Source organism: Nymphalis io, chromosome 14, assembly GCF_905147045.1.
Source record: "Nymphalis io chromosome 14, ilAglIoxx1.1, whole genome shotgun sequence".
Classification (NCBI taxonomy): domain Eukaryota; kingdom Metazoa; phylum Arthropoda; class Insecta; order Lepidoptera; family Nymphalidae; genus Nymphalis; species Nymphalis io.
The window spans coordinates 10711833-10730357 of NC_065901.1; the positions used below are offsets into that span (position 1 = coordinate 10711833).

The 18525-nt window shown below is 35.6% G+C and overlaps 2 protein-coding genes across 2 annotated transcripts; one reads left to right on the forward strand and one right to left on the reverse strand.

Moving 5' to 3' along the window:
• Nucleotides 1-5522: 5522 nt before the first annotated feature.
• Nucleotides 5523-7975, reverse strand: LOC126773249 (myb-like protein X). Its single transcript, XM_050494057.1, has 3 exons — nt 7830-7975; nt 7555-7716; nt 5523-6749 (listed from the first exon to the last, which is right to left on the reverse strand). Exons 1-3 carry the CDS (start codon nt 7866-7868, stop codon nt 5565-5567), a joined length of 1386 nt encoding a protein of 461 aa, XP_050350014.1. The 5' UTR covers nt 7869-7975; the 3' UTR covers nt 5523-5564.
• A 709-nt stretch (nt 7976-8684) lies between these two features.
• LOC126773308 (60S ribosomal protein L36) lies at nt 8685-10633 on the forward strand. Its single transcript, XM_050494138.1, has 4 exons — nt 8685-8750; nt 8898-9021; nt 9372-9464; nt 10456-10633. Exons 2-4 carry the CDS (start codon nt 8899-8901, stop codon nt 10606-10608), a joined length of 369 nt encoding a protein of 122 aa, XP_050350095.1. The 5' UTR covers nt 8685-8750; nt 8898; the 3' UTR covers nt 10609-10633.
• Nucleotides 10634-18525: the final 7892 nt, after the last annotated feature.

The window sequence follows — 18525 nt, forward strand, 5'->3', positions numbered from 1 at the left end:
CTCGATATCTCTTAATGCAGTTATAATTACAATTCGACTTAAAATGTTTGACAGTGCTAATTTAAAAAAGGACTTATTTCAAATAAACTTACCTAAAATTAATAATTAAATTAATAAGCCTGAAAAAAAAATATTAGCCATAACGCTTCTACGTGATTATTCAAATTGATTATATTAATATGATCGATTGTATTTAAAAGTTTAATTATGTAATTAATTTAGAGGAGCACTGCCTAAATAGGCCAGCCATTGGGACGATACGATAATATGCGCAAGAGCTCTTGTGATATGGTACAGTGACGGAAAGGGTGGCGCTAGTAGTGGGGCACTCCAGGACTCATCTATTCGTGTGAAGTTGGCGGAAAAACGTAAACACGTCATAGGAATATTTGCGTTATCCGCCATGTTCGTGCAAATAAAGGAAATAAATAGCATATACGATATATAGTACTGATAGTATGATTCGTACGAATTTGCGTCAAAGTATAACCGAACCACACATATCGAATGTTACGTAAACAGTGTAATAATTAAGCACAGGTGGAATTCGTAATTTCTCATACGACACGATGCGGCGACCCGCTATTAATTTCCATGGTTGACTACATAACTACATGGCATCCACGCATGTGTTACAATTGTTGACGTAACATTACAGGGAGACAATTCCACTAGTTTGATCGGAATACAATCGGAAGCGCATCGTCACCGTTTTAATTAGCAGAATTCGCCCCCTGTTAACTTATTTAACTGCCTCGTTGATCTAGCCAGCTTATAAGGGTGAATCCCGAGGTCTTAGGTTCAAACATCGATTCGGGCCAATAAATACTTATTGGGTGTTTTGTTTGTGAAGCAGTTGGTACTACACCTGAAGTCTTTCCGGTTGAAATTTGTCTGAACTAAGCAAACTCATTCTCTTCTTTTACGAAGGAAGGAAAGAAGCTAGATGCACTTATGTATTCTCATGATTTTTTCAACTCATAACTAAAACTCAATAGCACTTGTCTGGATTTGAACCTCTTGATCTTGAATTCCACGCGTTCTTCCCACTATGTTATTTGGAAATTCAAAGTGAATTCAAAATTAAAAGTTTCATCACAGAAACCTAATGTAATTTGGAAGATCAAAAAACAGCGGCGCAGTGAGTGAACTGCGAACACGTAGGTGTATTCATTTTAATAGGTATTTCATATTACAGCAAGCTAATTTCAAGTTTTCGTTATAAATACAATTGCTTATTACAGGTTTTATAATGAAAACGAGCCGTTTTAGAAAATTTATTTTAAATAATAACGAGGGCTTATAATTCAACGGTGTAAAGGACGCTTAGCAATGTCTAAGTTGTAAGATATAGCTATATTTTGTCGTCGTAGCTCCAAGCATTACATTTCGCGCGCAGAACACATAATATCTACCATCTCTAAGATTTTAGAAGTACTCCTGTTGTTCCTTATACATCCAATGTTTATGGTTTACCCTCACAAGTGATCACTCTCCCAGAATATAACTGTCTGGCAGTAGAATGCTTGGTGATTGAACGGTAACCACCAAGACGAATCTGCTCAAAGCCACCAACCACTCACGTATCACAGTTCTGATATTCCATAAATTATCTATTACCGTTAACACGTAACTTCAATACATATATTGAAATTATTTTATATAATCCTTGATATAAGAATTAAATTATATTACTACAAGCTTCACAAGGCGTTGGCGTTTTTAAATTAAGATAAATAAAAAAATCTTTATTTACGACATAACTGCCATATGATGACATTTTTTTTTCCAAATTCATCAGTTCGATAGAGTAACTAATTTTCATATTTATAATATTAGTAAGATAAGTTGCTATGTTATTTATAAATCACACTTAAACCATAGAATACGATCATTATGCATGACACTGATATGATATACATGCATTATTGAACTGTCAGCAATTCATGACGTCACAGGATCGCTGACACGAACGCTTAACGCCTGATATACCTGCAAGTTACGCTACATGATATGACACGATATGATTTGTATTGTGATGAATTCTATGCATCTAGTTAAAGGTAGGCATTGAACCAATTACAGGCCAATATATACTGGGGCTGGTTATAATATTTAGTCACAATATTGTTATTTAGTTGTTTTTGTATCTACCCGATGTGAGCCCTTTGTTAAGATGAATGTAGAAAAATTAGACGGTTTCAAAAATAAAAAAACCACAACCCAAAAAAAACCGAACTAAAAGAAAAAAATCGTAGCCAGAGTAACTCGGAATCTTGTATGAAATCTAACGATACCCCATACATCCAAATCTATTTAGGCATATAAAACTTATGGTGGAATAAAGAATGCGTTTCTTTAAATAAATGATGTATATACATGATATACATATTTTACAAATATATATATAATTAATTAAAGCGAAACAACACAAAAGAAAGGTACCCCTATACCAATAATTACATTACATTATAATTTACTTCAATTTGCTTGCATAACAATAAGAACTTCAATCAATCAACTAATCATAGTCCACTGTTGAACATAGGCCTCTCCCAAGGTGCGCCAAAGCTCCCGGTCCTCCGCCTTCCGCATCCAGTCGGTATGCGCCACCCTAAGGTCATCGGCCCAAGGAATAATAAGGACTTATTAATCTTAATTATATTATAATTAATGTAATGCTATATTATATAATTAATATAATGTGTTAAAACAAAAATAAATAAAATTTTAACATTTTTATGCTAACCATACCGTACTAGCATAAGTACCATCCGCCATACAGCACAATATATACAACAAATGTATCATAACCCCAATTTCTCGAAATGTACATTCAACGCCATAATCAACAATTTAGGAATTTACTGATTTACACGGCAATAACAATTAAGATATTATAACAAACGTTTGTTGGGTCAAATCTTAGTATAAAGCAGGTATAACGTACGTGAAATTCACACGTCGGCTATGCAAGTGGCATTCGCAATTTAGCTGTAACGATAAATCGCGCCACACGTGAGGAATGCTACATTACGCCCTGCTATATTGTACCCGCACCCAAATGGCGATAACTACGGATTTGGACATAATATATTTCGGTGAGATGACATTCTAGGTGTCACTTTGTCTTGGTGTTAATCTTGTGAGGTGTTAGTATATGCCTGTGTATGATCAATTTATAAGCATTTAAGTTAATTAAGAGAATTTAAGTAAGGGAGTGGATTGAGTTTTGGTTTCTTTTGCTCGCCTTATTATATAATGCTAAGCTTGAGTTTATTTATTTTTTTAATCCTTTGTTTCAAGTTAAGTATATAAGCAGCGAATTCATTCTATAACATTATACATTTATATCAATTGCATTGTCAAATGATACGGGATTGCAAAAATAAAGCGAATAATTAAAAAAAAATATCGAGAAGTCGTAACTGCGTGAGGCGTTGTGGGAAGTGCAGTCCTTTGTTACAAAACATACGCATTCTGCTACTCTATCTTTTACACTTTCTCCATTTCATAAAACAACATTAAAGATAAACCTAGAATCGGGGTGAAAAAGTCGGTTTTGTTACAGATTTCGTAACATCCATACAAAAACAAATACGCATATCACAACTACTTTATTTATCCTAAAATCACAGTTACCTTCAGTCATGACTTGAAAAAATAAATACGATTGAAGCATCATCAAATTTTCTTTAGGCATTTCACAAGACAGACATTTGCAGACAAAATCATTCATCTGCACACGACATGTGTACGTAATTATAGTACAACAAAAATCAAACATAATATATGTATATAATTATTACGAATAAATATTTTTCGAAAAACATTTGTTCTTCCTACCCTACTTATCAATTCATATTGAAATTTATGACATCACAAGATGGCGAAAGACATTATTTTTCTTAATTGAATCGCATCGTAGGTAACGGTTCATAAATATTCCACAAACGGAAATATGCATATCCCCCTATTATTCAGATGATATCTTCGTTTTCTGGCGTAGTACCATCTGTACTTGACTCGCCATGTTTTTTCTACTAGGATATTAATTTTCACAAGAATACAAATAATCACAGGAAGACATGTAAACATTGCTATGTAATAATTAGTATTTTTTTAATACAATAACTTTGAATAGTATAGATTCGAACACGAGACTTCAGGATCAGCAGCCGTAAAATCTAGGTAGCGTTTAGCTAAACCAGCTTGGCATTTGATATTCTATATAGGTGCCCATGTATTTAGCATTATATTTTGTGCATGGTTTTTTTATTTATTACTTTAATCCTTATAAGATCTTTAACGAGTTAGCTTGTCGATATGAGAACTTCTTTTAACTATTTAATAAAGCAACAGTATCAGTTTTTGTCCTTGATAGTGCCTTACAAATATTATATGAACTACTTATGAGATGGCAAAAGTGCATATATAACAACGGTGCATACTTTAATTAATTAAATATATTTTACAAAAAAAAAAAATCACTATTCCTCCCGTACAAAACGCCAATTTCATATGTAAGGACCTAATATTTGTAGGTATTATTATATATTATCAATATATGTCTAGTCTTCATCATCTACTAATTTAGTACACACTTTTTAAATAATTTAGCGAGGTGTCCGGCATAGAACCTAACTCACACGTAGGCTTGCGTATTGTCAATATGCCTAAGACATTCATATGAATGAAACCATAGACAATTTACTAGTTTGTTCTAATTTTTACTAGTTACAAATTAATTATACAAGAATATAATACGTCGCAAACGAATTTAATGACTAGGCTCAAAGCTGTACACTTATTCTGTAAGAACAAACTCAGAACTCACCAAACATAACTATTATTGAAGAAGAACAAAACATTGACTATAAAAATAATAACATTTAAGGCGTTTTAACATAATTTAAACTTTACCATTTTGTTAATTGTTATCGAAAAAAAACTAAAAACATTTTTTTTAATTAACATATGTTAATTTACACTATTTATAGAACTTCCTCTACATTTCATGCTTTTTACAAATAATAGACATAAAAAAGCCTAGATGGCTCACGCGTGAATCGTGGGTCAAGCCCGGGCAAGCACCACTGAATTTTCATGTGCTTAATTTGTGATATAATTTATCTCGTGCTTTACGGTGAAGGAAAACATCGTGAGGAAACCTGCATGTGTCCAATTTCACTAAAATTCTGCCACATGTGTATTCCACCAACCCGCACTGGAGCAGCGTGTTGGAATAAGCTCCAAACCTTCTCCTCAAAAAGAGAGGAGGCCTTCAGGCTAGCAGTGGGACATTCACAGACATAAATAATCAATTACTCCTCAAAGCCTCAGTTTTTATTTAGAGTAATGTTGTGAGTTGTGTACTGGAGCAGTACTGAGATGTGCGAGCTACTGCCACATGAATAGTGAGGAAAGGGAGTGAAAATCTGTAGTTAAAGCATAGCTGCAGCAGGTATTGCTCGCAAACATTATTGGCATTGTTTTTTTTTTTAATTTACAAATAAACAAAAGTTGTAATAAAATAGTTTATTTATGATTGTAAATTATTTATATTAATCAAATACAATTTTTTTACCTTCAAAAGGTAATAGACCTGATTGTTTTTTCTTAGCTTCCCATGAAGGATGTAATTTTTCCGGGACTAGGTCGGTCTTATCATTTGCTCTATCATGCCTTTTGAAATTATTCTGTCTGTTTCCTAATTCCTTACCTTTATTACTCGATTTATTTTCAAATTTATCATATTTGTTAAAATTATTATCAGATTGATAGTTATTTTTCTTAGGTTTAATTTTCGGTACATGGCCAAACATAACTGCTCTTCTGTATTTCCGATTACCTTCTTTATGGACTTCTTTAACTTCGTCAGGATTCCTTGGTTCTACTAATGACATGTAATTTTCTCCAGTGGACGTTACAAAAAATGGATCTACAATTTTCATTACTTTTTCAGGTAAATCATCGGATTCTTTATTAAATTTTCTTTTATGAAGTTTCTCATTTAAATTTTTGTTCTTATTGTCCTTGATTTTTTTGTCTACCTTCTTAATTTTGTCATCAGATAATTTTTTACTTCCATTGATTTTTAATTCGAACCTTTCATTGTTAGGTTTAGCTGATTCTATTTTATTTTTATTATCATTTTTAATTTTGTTAGATACTTCCATATCTTCCCTTTCATCAGAGTCACTATCTTTTTCTTTTACATCAAAGTCTATATTATTTAACTCTTCAACTTCCTCATCAGATTGATCACCTACATCAGATTGATCATCTGCATTAGATTCATTACTTAATTCACTGCCATTTTCATTTATCCTATCATCATTATCATATTTCCCATCGTCCTCAGACATTGCTCCATCTTCTTCAGACATCGCTTCATCATCTTCAAGTTTATCTTCTTCAATTGTATCTTTATTTCTATCTGTGTTTTCTACGTCCCATTCTCCTTCAACATTAACAATATTAGATTTATTTTTTCCTTTCTTTTTATTCTTCTGTTTCTCTCTTTCCTCTTTTTTAAGCTTTTTTCTTTCTTGCCTTGACATGAATAGGTCCTTTATTGATATATTTAAGAACTTTTCCCTGATATGTTTGTATTTCTCTTGCAACGATTTGTGTAGAAGTAACCGAGCACATGCTTTATTTTCATCAACAATTGGTTTGTTTAAATATTCATTGAGGTTTCCTGTGTGTGTCACGATGAACCTTGCTATATCTCTTGCTTTAATTTTCTGAAATTATAAATTTTGTTTATTAAGGAAAGTGATATAATTTGATCATGCTATTAGGGTAGCCGAGATGGCCCAGTGGTAAGAACGCGTCAATCTTAACCGATGATTGTGGGTTCAAACCCAGGCAAGCACCAATGAATTTTCATGTGCTTTATTTGTGATTATAATTCATCACGTGCTTTACGGTGAAGGAAAACAGTGCAAGGAAAGCTGCACATGTCTAATTTCACTGAAATTCTGCCACATGTGTATTCCACCAACCCGCACTGGAGCAGTGTGGTGGAATAAGGTCCAAACCTTCTCCTCAAAAAGAGAGAGGAGGCTTGTAGCCCAACAGTGGGACATTCACAGGCTGTTATGGATTAGGGTATGGGGTCATTTGTGGACCCACTAAGAAAACATTTCAATCAGGCTGCAAATTATTATTGCAGGCTTAATTTAAGTTCTTTAATAAACTACACAATATGTGAAAATTATTTTAAAATTATAATCACAAATATTCTGGACATAATGGATAAACAAACAGTAACATGTATTAAGTAAAAAATTAAAAATATAATTTAAATATAGTGTTTTAATTAGGTGGCAATGTTGAACAAATTATTTTGTAGTAAATAATTAATGAACTAGATTGTATTTAAGAACTACAAGAATGTGCAAAATTTGCACAATCAGTTTGAATATTTTAGATGTAAGATTTGACAGACACCTACTATCTTGCCGGGTTAAATAAAAGCTTCTAAAATTTGGCTTCATTAACAAAGCATATTTAAAATTAAAATCTAAGCTAAAAATTAATTTTTACCTTGATAATGAGAACTTCTCTTACTGCAGACTCCGCTTTCCTTTTCTGTTTCTCTTTAAGTGCTTCTGGGCCTTTTTTATCAGTTAAAGTCTTCGCCTTTCTTGTAAGCTTGTGTATCGTTTGTATTTTTGCTTGGTTCAAATTTTTTTTGAGCAGTATAATCTGAAAAACCATACAATATCGTGAAACTTTACAAGCATGAGTATTTTAAATGTATAAAGTATTTGATTTATGTAATTCTATATTAATATAATAATAGAGAATTTCCAATTTACCTCGTTGTTAAAAGCTTGTTTTACAGCACCAACTTCCATGTTTCGCCACTGATTTTAGTTGTTATTAAATCTAAATAAATTCAATATAACCTCAATTACAGTCACGGTAAAACGTCATTGTCATATGGGATATTTAAATATTTATTTTTTTTAATATCAGGGCTGCAATACCTAAAAAATTTTAACATTTTAAACGTAGCCAGCGAAATCTCTGTATAAATTAAAATTAATTAACCGCTGGAGTTTTACAATAATCATGTCAAAATATTATTACATAGGATTTTTTATCATTATTCAAAAGCAACATCTGCTGATCTCGAAGTACTGGATCAAATAACTTACTCAATAATTTTTCAAGTGTGCTTAACCTGGAGATGGGGAGTGTTAATACTATAATAATAGCTTAATTATTTTAGTTTTTTTATTATCTGTAATGTTTCTTTGTGAAAAAATATTACCTCCTCGTAATTTTTTTTTGTGTTCAATGGTGTGTAGTACCCATTTTTTTGTGACTATACCAATGATTGGTCTAATATAAAAATAAATGTTTATATAAATGTATTTCTGGCAAAATGTAGATAAATAATATAATTATACATATATAAGCCATAAGTATAAATAAATTATAACAAAAATATATATCTGTTTCCATTTGACAAAATGAGATAAAATACCTAATTAAAAATAAAATTACGTTTTCTTTTCTTTTAAATGAAAACTGTATTTTTCTTTAATATTTATAATATCGTTGTGGTTATTTTAATGTTATATAAATATTATATGAACCTTCTTTTTAGGTATATAATATCATTGGTTGGGCAGTACATCATTTTGTTTAGCCTATATGCGTTTTATTAATCATCTGTTCGATTCAACTGTCAAATCCCAAATTCTTTTTGGTACAAACTGTCAATCCGGAAAGTACGTGAAATAAATTTTTACTTAATATTATCAATATAATCGTACATTTTCACCGAGTTTTTATGTGTTTTATTGTGCTTTATTTTAATAAGTGATTGTTGTGACACCATATTTTGTTCCCAGTCGTTACCTATTTGCTTATTTCAGCATGGCACCCCGGTTTGAGATCGCAGTTGGTCTGCGAAAAGGCCACAAAACAACCAAAATATCCGCTGGCAAAAAGGGGATTACAGACAAAGCAATTAAGATCAGACCCGCTAGGCTAAAGGGTGTAAGTTTGTCAATTATTTACATCGTTTTAGATATTCAGACAATAATATACATCTCGTGTTTTACAACTCTCATAAACAAATGACTATTGGTAATTAGTAATATTATTATTAAATGCACATACATATTATTTAATAATGAGAATTTCTTTTAGGTTGAAAACAATCATAATGTATACAGTCAACATTTCTAATAACCTCTAAAACTTTTATCTAAGTGTATATTGATAACCACAGCTCAAACACATACTGTTAATATATCAATACATGTATATTTGTTGTTAAACTTTACTTGTTTGTAATAAAATATGTATTTCATTTAATTTTTAATGTTCTGTTTATTATTTTTCAGTTACAAACCAAGCACTCTAAATTCGTACGTGATTTAGTCCGTGAAGTTGTTGGACATGCTCCTTATGAGAAGAGAGCTATGGAGTTGCTCAAGGTAATGTTTTTAAATATTTACTTATGATAAATCAGAAATTTAAAATTCTGTATTTTGCTAGTCAACCTAATAATATTTGATTATAATAACAAGGTAAACCCCAAACAATGAAATGATAAACACTATTCATAAAAATCTTAATTTCATTTCAAATGCATGGTGAAAAATATTTTTTCTTTTATGAGTTATTGAGAACTAATAACACGGAATTGTAATGTGAACGAAATCCTACTATGTTTATAATTATAATGTTTTTAATTATTACGATCATAGTTTTTATTTGCATTATATTTCATTAGAGTTTGTCTCTAATGCTCAGCTGAGTAACTTTCATATATATAACAAGAAAATTGCAAAAAATACATTTACTAATTATGAATAATGAATTATTATTACTAAGCAACTTTCTACTGCAAATGTATTTTTTTAATTTTTAAAAAGCAAATGATTTGTAATATTTTTATTATTTTATACAAGTAGGCTCTTATGAGCACTTTTGAATTGTTATTCTACAGAATTATATTAAATGTAAAGCAAATGCAAACGGGTTCGGAATGTAGATACTACCAAGAAGAACCAGCAAAAATCTCAGTAGTTAGAGATATTAATAATACAAAAGATAATATTAACTTAAACAAGTTTATTTGTGTATCCAGAATATTCTAATATAATATTGCTATATATATGATAAAAAAATTATAGGTTTGATTTGAAGTATTTCAGTAGTGGTATGAGATCCAAGTTGGATTATCTATTATACATTACGCAGGATGTATTCAACAGTAATACTTTGTAGGCAGAGCATGGTCATAAGGCTTTCTATTTGCTTAGTCTAGTATGTGCAAAAAAGTCCTGAAATATATTTACCACATTTGAGTCAGTTGTTGTGATCATATAAAATTATATGTACAATTTGATTTTAAATAGTATCATACTGACATTGGGCTGTATTATGAAATTTACAGGTAATATCTGCATTATTCCATTTCAGGTGTCAAAGGACAAGCGCGCTCTCAAGTTCCTGAAGCGTCGTCTTGGCACACACATCCGTGCTAAGAGGAAGCGTGAAGAGATGAGCAATGTCTTGGTACAGATGAGGAAGGCTGCCGCGCAAGCGCACCACGCCACTACCCACGCCCACTAATCTGTAATAAATTACGTCTAAGATACTCATTTGTTTTATTTGCTCTTTAATCATTCTTATGAACTAGTTTTTAATTATATTTAGAGCATAGCAATAAGGGCCATGGAGTTATAACTCAATTTAAAATATATACTTCGTGCGTTAATTTTTTTATTTTAATATAATTGTTAAGTAATTTTGTACAAAAATAGCCATTTGAGCTGCTCACTAGCAGAAAACCACTCGTTCCGTTAATTGTAAACTAAACTAAGGATTCGTCTCTAGCATGGAGTCGCTCACATTGACCTTTGAGGAGGATCGGGGACTAATGGGGAGCCAAACAGTAATTATCGTGTGTACAGTTGTTGCTATATTGCGTCCGACCATGGCCCGGCATCCGCGGCTGTCGGATACATGGGATTCAAAGACTCGATATAATAATAGTTTTTTTCAAATTAAAGTCATATCATATAGGCCTCTGCATCTTTGACAGATGATTTAAGCGGCATCGCGAAGGCACTTGCGTTCATGACTGAAGAGACCAATGCGAGAGAGGATCCTTCGGCCGCACTCCCGACAAGTGTATGCGCCCCCAGATGGGCGGGGGTTTGAAGCCGGCTCATGACGCCTAGTGCGTTTTTCTTTTAGTAATTTAAACCAGGCATCGTCATACTTTGATTGACCTTCGTGAATAAGGCGTCGCCACTTGGCACGGTCCTCTGCCAGTTCCTCCCATCGATTGCTAGGGATGTTTAACGCAACCATATCACGCTTAGCGCAATCTTTGTAACGGAGCATAGGCCGCCCAACAGACCTTTTTGCATCCGCAACCTCTCCCAGCCACCGTAACCGTTTTTTTTTTTGAGAATGGCCGTGATGCTAGGCAGCTGTGCCTCGCCTATAACAGACTCGTTTGTCACGCGATCCTGCCATGTGATGCCCAGAATGTTCCGAAGACAGCGCAAGTGAAATGTGTTTAGTCGGCGCTCTTGTTTTGCGTACGTTGTCCACGTTTCTGCTCCATACAAGAGTGTGCTTAGGACACATGATTGGTAAACAAGCATTTTCGTTTTTACCGTAAGGTGTCTGTTATCCCAAGCCCTTGTACAGAGCCTCCCGAACGTAGAGACTGCTTTGCCGATGCGGAAGTCGATACCTGCATCAAGCGAGAGATTGCTCGACAAATGCGACCCAAGGTAGCAAAATTTGTTTACCACCTGTAAAGGTGCGCCGTTAAGCAAGATGACTGGTTGCTCTAAACATCCTTGCGCTAAAATAACGGTCTTCTTGCAGTTTATGGACATTGAAAAGAGGTCGCACGCTCTGGCAAATTTGTCCATTAGACTCTGGAGTTGAGCTTGGTCATGAGCAACGAAGGCAGCGTCGTCAGCGAAGAGAAGACTATCTACAAATAGGTCCTCCCTGTGGCGTTTGGACTTGAGCATTGAGATGTTGTACAGCCTACCATCGGTTCGCGTGTGTAAGTGGACGCCTTGCTGTTCATCTCCAAAAGCAACCTTCAGAAGCACCGAGAAGAATATTCCGAACAAGGTGGGGGCCAGTGCACAACCTTGACGAACACCACGGCGTACGTCGAGTGGCGTGGATGTGTTGCCATTGTGCAGGACGGTGACTTCCATACCTTCGTGGAACGATTGCACTATCCTTAGGAGTTTTGGGGGGCATCCAATTCTGACAAGAACCGAGTACAACCCCTCTCTGCTCACGGAGTCAAAAGCCTTGTTTAGGTCTACAAATGCAATGACTAGGGGGGTATGTTGCTCCCTACACTTTTCTTGTAGCTGTCTGAGTGAAAATATCATGTCGACAGTTGACCGTTGGGACCTAAAACCACATTATGCCTCAGGGTATACGCGATCGGCGAGCCTTTGTAGTTTGCCTAAAATGGCCCTGGCAAAGGCTTTACCGACGATGCTAAGCAGATATATTCCGCGGTAACAGTTGCAGTCGCCACGATCGCCTTTGCCTTTATAAAGAGTGACGATGTTAGCATCTCGCATATCCTGAGGGACGTAGTTTTCTTCCCAGAACTTAGCCAGGTGGTTATGAAGGATGGGCAAGAGGCACTCAAGCTTGACGACTTCGGTGACAACTTCGTCTTTTCCGGGGCTTTTTCCGCATTTGAGCTTCTTGACGGCCAGATAAAGTTCCTCTACTGTGGGTGCAACGTCTAGCTCGTGCCAAGTTGCCAGATTCGGGACAAGCTCCACTGCTTCGGGCTGAATATCCACTGGGCACGAGTAGAGCCCCTTGTAGTATTCTACCCATCTTGCCATCTGACGGGTGCTGTCTGTTATAACAGAACCGTCGGTTTCCTTGAGAGGTGCCGTCTTTTTTGGAGTAGGTCCAAGAGCTCTTTTGATGCCCGCGTACACCCCGCCAATATCCCCCACGTTTGCGCACGCTTGCATGCTTTGGTAAAGCTCTGTCAAATACGCATTCACAAAGAAGCGCGTGCTACGCTGGAGTGAGGCTTTTGTCTTCGTGAGATCTTCACGCGTCGCATCGCAAGGGTTAAGGCGAAAATTTAAAGCGGCTTGGCATTTCGAGTCGTAAGATTTTGTCTTTTGATAGCCAAAAACCTTGCCTGCAGTGTCAGTGAGAAGAGACTTGACTTTTTCCCATTCGACTCGCGCTGATGCCGTACGGACAGTACGGCATCAGCGCGAGTTGCAACTTCTTCGCGGACGAGTTCCCCAAATGACTCCACTACTTCCATGTCACGAGTCTTGAAAAGATTTATCTTTTTTCGACCGAGTGGCTTGGAAGAATGGACTCTCCTAGGGACAAGTCGGACTTTAGTAGCAACGAGTCTGTGATCGGTGTCGCAATCGGCATTGAAACGCCCGCGTGTGGAGCGTTTCCCGTAGATCCTTCCTTCTTGTAAGAGCAAGGTCTAACTGGTGACAGTGTTTAGATCGAGGGTGCATCCACGAAACTTTCCGCATAATTTTGCCTTTAAAAAAGGTGTTGGTAACACACAGCTGGTGCCTTGAGCAAAACTCCAACAGTCGTTGTTCGTTGTCTTTAAGCTTGCCTATGCCGTGTGCACCGAGGCAGTCAGGCCAGGCTGATGTGCCCTGACCGACGCGGGCATTAAAGTTTTATATATTATATATTAGTTTTCCTTCTTTTTTACTTCTTACTTTCCTTCTTTTTTAGAGACTCGGTGTTGACGTCTCTGCCGTTGTGGGGTCACAGCCCTCCCCTCATCAGGTTTTATTTCACGAGCCGACGTGAAGAAGAAGAACGTAGCCGCTGTGATGTTATTACAGCTTCTTATAGCTACTGATGAGAGTTTGTAGGGAACAACGATTTTAACGACAACCGTAACAGCCTGTGAATGTCCCACTGCTGGGCTAAAGGCCTCCTCTCCTCTTTTTGAGGAGAAGGTTTGGAGCTTATTCCACCAAGCTGCTCCAATGCGGGTTGGTGGAACGACAAGGCTACTTTCAAAATAGAAAGTCGGCTAGCAGAGAGCGACGCTGTTACTCTACCTCGTCCAATAAGCCGGAAGGTAAGGAAACAGGAAGGGAGTGACATGGGAGCAAGGGCGTGACGCTGGGATAATTTTGGGGAACAGCGTATCAAGGAGAGGGGTAAGGATACTGTGATCACGGAAGATACAGGAATGTGACACTAGTAGCTGGAGCAGACCGGGGTCGCGTACCCGTAGTGATTCCAACCAGTTATCGGATAGATAACTGGTAGATCCACCCTCTGGACTAAGTTAAAGTATAACATAAGAAGTAATTACAGATCTCACAAGGGCGTATTTCCATACGGGCCAAGTTTTACCGCCTTAGAACGGTCGTTCTTACTTGGTGACATTTTTTTAGTAGTCGTGTTTTGTGCGAAACCACAACGTTTAAAAACTAAAATATGTGTACATAGCACGTCGCAAAAAAACCCGTATAAAGATTCCGATTATAATACCTTCCATCGGCATAGGACAACTAAGCCAAGGTATGGAATCGCCTTTGTTTAATCAGCATTTAGGGATACTGACATTGTAATAAACCAGTGGGATTGGTGGTAATCATAAAAAAAGTCACTGTATTTGCAAAAAAACGGTTTCTGTGTGCTATAAATTAACAACGTATTTACTTCAATGATGCCAACCTGGGGGTTTGGGACCCCAAATTTGGGGGGAATCAAGATGTCCAGGGGTTTATTTAGTGGGTCTATTATTCAAGATTTTTTTTTTTTTAAAAAACGTACGACTATACAATTTATATTAAGCCTCGAACGCAACCAACAAACTAAACCAAATAAACTCCAAGCGTGGGTTTAACTGAAATATCAAAAAAATATAATATATTGAGATTGAAATAATAGCTCAACGTACAGCGTGCTTATACAACACTAAGGAGGCCCGGGCTTCGATTTCTGGTCACTGAATGAAAAATAAAAATCGTTTAATTTCATTGTTACCATCATCATTATTATTAGGTCATTTATTAATGTATGTAAATTTATAAAATGCACCCGCATAAATACAACAGCTATTTTATACTACTTGATTGTATTTTTAATTTATATTTGAAATTACCTCTCAAACCGAGTGTACAACAAATAATTTAGAGGTTCTTAATCGATATTTAGGGGAATTTGGAGTTGGTCCTAAAGAGAATATTCTGTAGGAGTTGGCATTGCTGATTTACTTTGTTTCTCTGGGAACTGAAACGGAAAATAAAAAAACAAAAGCTAAATTACTATACGAGGCGGTCGCTTGTTACAATATAATCCTTAGGAAAAGCAGTTAAAAATATATTTGACATTAGCAATTTAGGAAGGAACACAACATTCAAAAGTACAGTACAGTAACAGCCTGTTAATGTCCCACTGCTGGCCTCTCCCTTTTGAGGAGAAGACTTTTGGAGCTTATTCCATGCAGGTTTCCTCACGATATTTTCCTTCACCGTTAAGCACGAGATGAATTATAATCACATGAAAATTCAGTGGTACTTGCCCGGGTTTGAACCGATCAACGGTTAAGATTCACGCATTCTGACTGACGATCTGAATGACGATGAATGTCTATTGGGCGTTGGTGACCACTTACCATCAGGTGGCCCATTTGCTCGTCCGCCTAACCTATAATAAATATTTAAAAAAAACATTTCAAAAACCTTGAAAATGTTTATTAAGTATAAACTATTTGTAAAACTTAGATATTTGATAGGAATTAGATCAATATGCTATTTAATTAATTGGTCAATATGTGGTCAATATCACTTGTTATACAGCTGAGTCATATTCTCTGCAATGTACTGTGTCAAAAGTTAACGACTTAAATTTTTCAATTAATCAGTCCGCCGGCCTTTGTGTAGAGCCCTTTTATTATATTTTATTTTCAATCAGTTTTAACAGATATGTACTTAGTTTAGCTTTACTACTATAATAAATTATCAATTTATCACATAATTAATCCAATTTTATTTCCATAAATGGTTATTAAAGGTATGTTCAGACAGCGTGCGGGACGGGACGGCAAGGGGGCATGAGCAGTTGCTATGTTATATACTAGTTTTAATTAATATACACAATAGACGTGACACAACGCCGGCGAGCCACGTCCCGCAGTTTCTGTGACTACTAATATCGATACTCAGAAACAGAAGTCAGAACACAACGCGTATAGTGATTGGTGTATTATTGTTAAATTTGGTCTTTTTTTTTATAGAATAGGAAGGTGGACGAGCATATTGGCCACCTGATGGTAAGTGGTCACCAAACGCCCTTAGATATTTGCATTGTACGAAATGTCAACCATCGCTTATAGCCAATGCGCCACCAACCTTGGGACTTAAGATTTTATGTCCCTTGTGCCTGTAATTACACTGGCTTACTCACCCTTCAAACCGGAACACAACAATATCAAGTATTGCTGTTTTGCGGTAGAATATCTGATGAGTGGGTGGTACCTGTCCAGACGAGCTTGCACAAATCCCTACCACCAGTAAAAGTCTTAATAAAACTCTTATTAAAGTGGTCTTTAGTCTTTTTTTATACACCTATATACTATTAACTCTTTCCGTTCGTGTCGGATTGCCGTTCCATCGGTTATGAGAGTTAGGGAAAAGAGAGTACACCTATGTTTACGCACACACTTGTGCGCTATAATATTTCCTGCGTAGTTGGCTAATCTCTCTTGAGATTAGCCGTCGTGGCCAAAACGGTCTGGAGGTTATTATTATACTGTTAACCTATTAGTTGTCAGTGAGTTAACTGACATAGACCTTGGCCACACGCAGCCTTGAGATCATAGACAATTTTTAGCACTTTTTATAGTTTTGACATATTCCTAACATTAATTGGATAATGAATACTCTGCAACGCGCCACCCTTATGCCAGCCTCGCGTCACTGGCCCTATTTATTTATATAATATTTCAACTTGATCTAATCTTTTTTTTTGTCACTGGTAAAACGCATTACGCGGGGGGGTATGTGGGGCTCACCGGTGTCCAAGGCACCGAGTGCGCCCCGAACATCGGAATACCCACTAAAAAACCAGCGGTACTCTTTCCGTCTTAACGAGGAGCGCCACGGGATCGCTTGCGCATACTACCGTGACGATGAACAACCTTTTTTTTTAACGCCGGAAAAACGCATTACGCGTTTCCCCCACGGACTTTCGCATGCTACTGTAGCGCTCTGACGGCCGGCCCGCCTATGCGGGCCTCCATGCTCTAGGGAGGGTTCCCAGGGTACTGTGAACCCCCCCTAGGATGACGAACAACCTAACCTAACCAACAAAAATATTAGTTTTAACTTTTAATATTTTATTTAATAATAGTTAATAAGATAGAAAGAAATAGAAACAAGTATGTAACTAATACCAAAGCAATACTGAGACCTTTTTTGTCTATTGACTGGGCGACTCTAAAATCATATTATTAATAGTTTTCCCTCCTGATTACGGCTAGCGAATACTTATGTATTAAGTATTTATTACCTTAGCTGGCTTAACCGACAAAATCTGTGGTTAGTTATAGTATTTTGTTTTATAATCCTGGAAAGTATTGTTCTTTTTTGTTTTTTTTATGTGTCAATATCGCAACGGTTTACTGGCCATGACCCCTTCGGCTATTGCTGTCCCTACTCCTAACATAAGCTGTAATAGTAATTGAGTGTAAAAGCTGGAGCGGTAAATAAGTATATTAGTAATTTGGGTACATCGGTAAAACGGTACATTAGGTAAAACGGGTATTGCTATTATTTTGTGCAAAATAATAAATTACTATTATTTTAAAATATTCGTTTATCATTTTAGTCTGCGTCTGCTTCATTTAGTGTTCTTATAATAATATGTGGATACTTAATTAGCTTTTGTGTCTTTTGAATGTTTTCATTATTTATTTACGATAACTCTATTTGCATAAATAGAGTTCATCTCTTCCACTTATCCTTGTAAAATTCCACTATAATTATACGTTTTTTGCACTTTAATAAAATGTATATATGTTTGAAATTTGCGTCATATCAATTAATTTACGTAGGTATTTCGATGAATAAATGTATTTGTCAAATTGCTGTTAATTTAGGTACGTAGACAGTTTATTTATCAAATCTTATCTATCTTTATTATGACGACAGGGGGGCCTGGAGAGGTCACTTTGCTATCGAAGCTTATGTCGTACATACGCAAATTGCGTCACAAATTGTTATTATTTGTATATAAGTTATAATTAGGTATTTTGTTAGTGAAATTGAAAACAACGATATTTTGAAAACAGCGTGCCTTATTAAATGTCAGATTGAATATCTTTAAATATAAACGTAAATAAGCAATTCTTGTCTATTATTGATTTCTCTAACGCTTTGACTCAAATTTTGTATTAAGATAAGGTTTTGCTTTTGAGGTTAACCTATAAACCTAGGTGTTTTTCATGAAAAATTTCAATTCAATTTT

Coding starts and splice junctions, on each gene's coding strand:
- LOC126773249 (XM_050494057.1), bottom strand. CDS start 7,868: ATGGAAGTTGGTGCTGTAAAACAAGCTTTTAACAACGAG. Junction 7,717..7,829: donor AACAAGCTTTTAACAACGAG/GTAAATTGGAAA, acceptor ATGGTTTTTCAG/ATTATACTGCTCAAAAAAAA. Junction 6,750..7,554: donor GAGAAGTTCTCATTATCAAG/GTAAAAATTAAT, acceptor TTATAATTTCAG/AAAATTAAAGCAAGAGATAT.
- LOC126773308 (XM_050494138.1), top strand. CDS start 8,899: ATGGCACCCCGGTTTGAGATCGCAGTTGGTCTGCGAAAAGGCCACAAA. Junction 9,022..9,371: donor GACCCGCTAGGCTAAAGGGT/GTAAGTTTGTCA, acceptor ATTATTTTTCAG/TTACAAACCAAGCACTCTAA. Junction 9,465..10,455: donor GAGCTATGGAGTTGCTCAAG/GTAATGTTTTTA, acceptor ATTCCATTTCAG/GTGTCAAAGGACAAGCGCGC.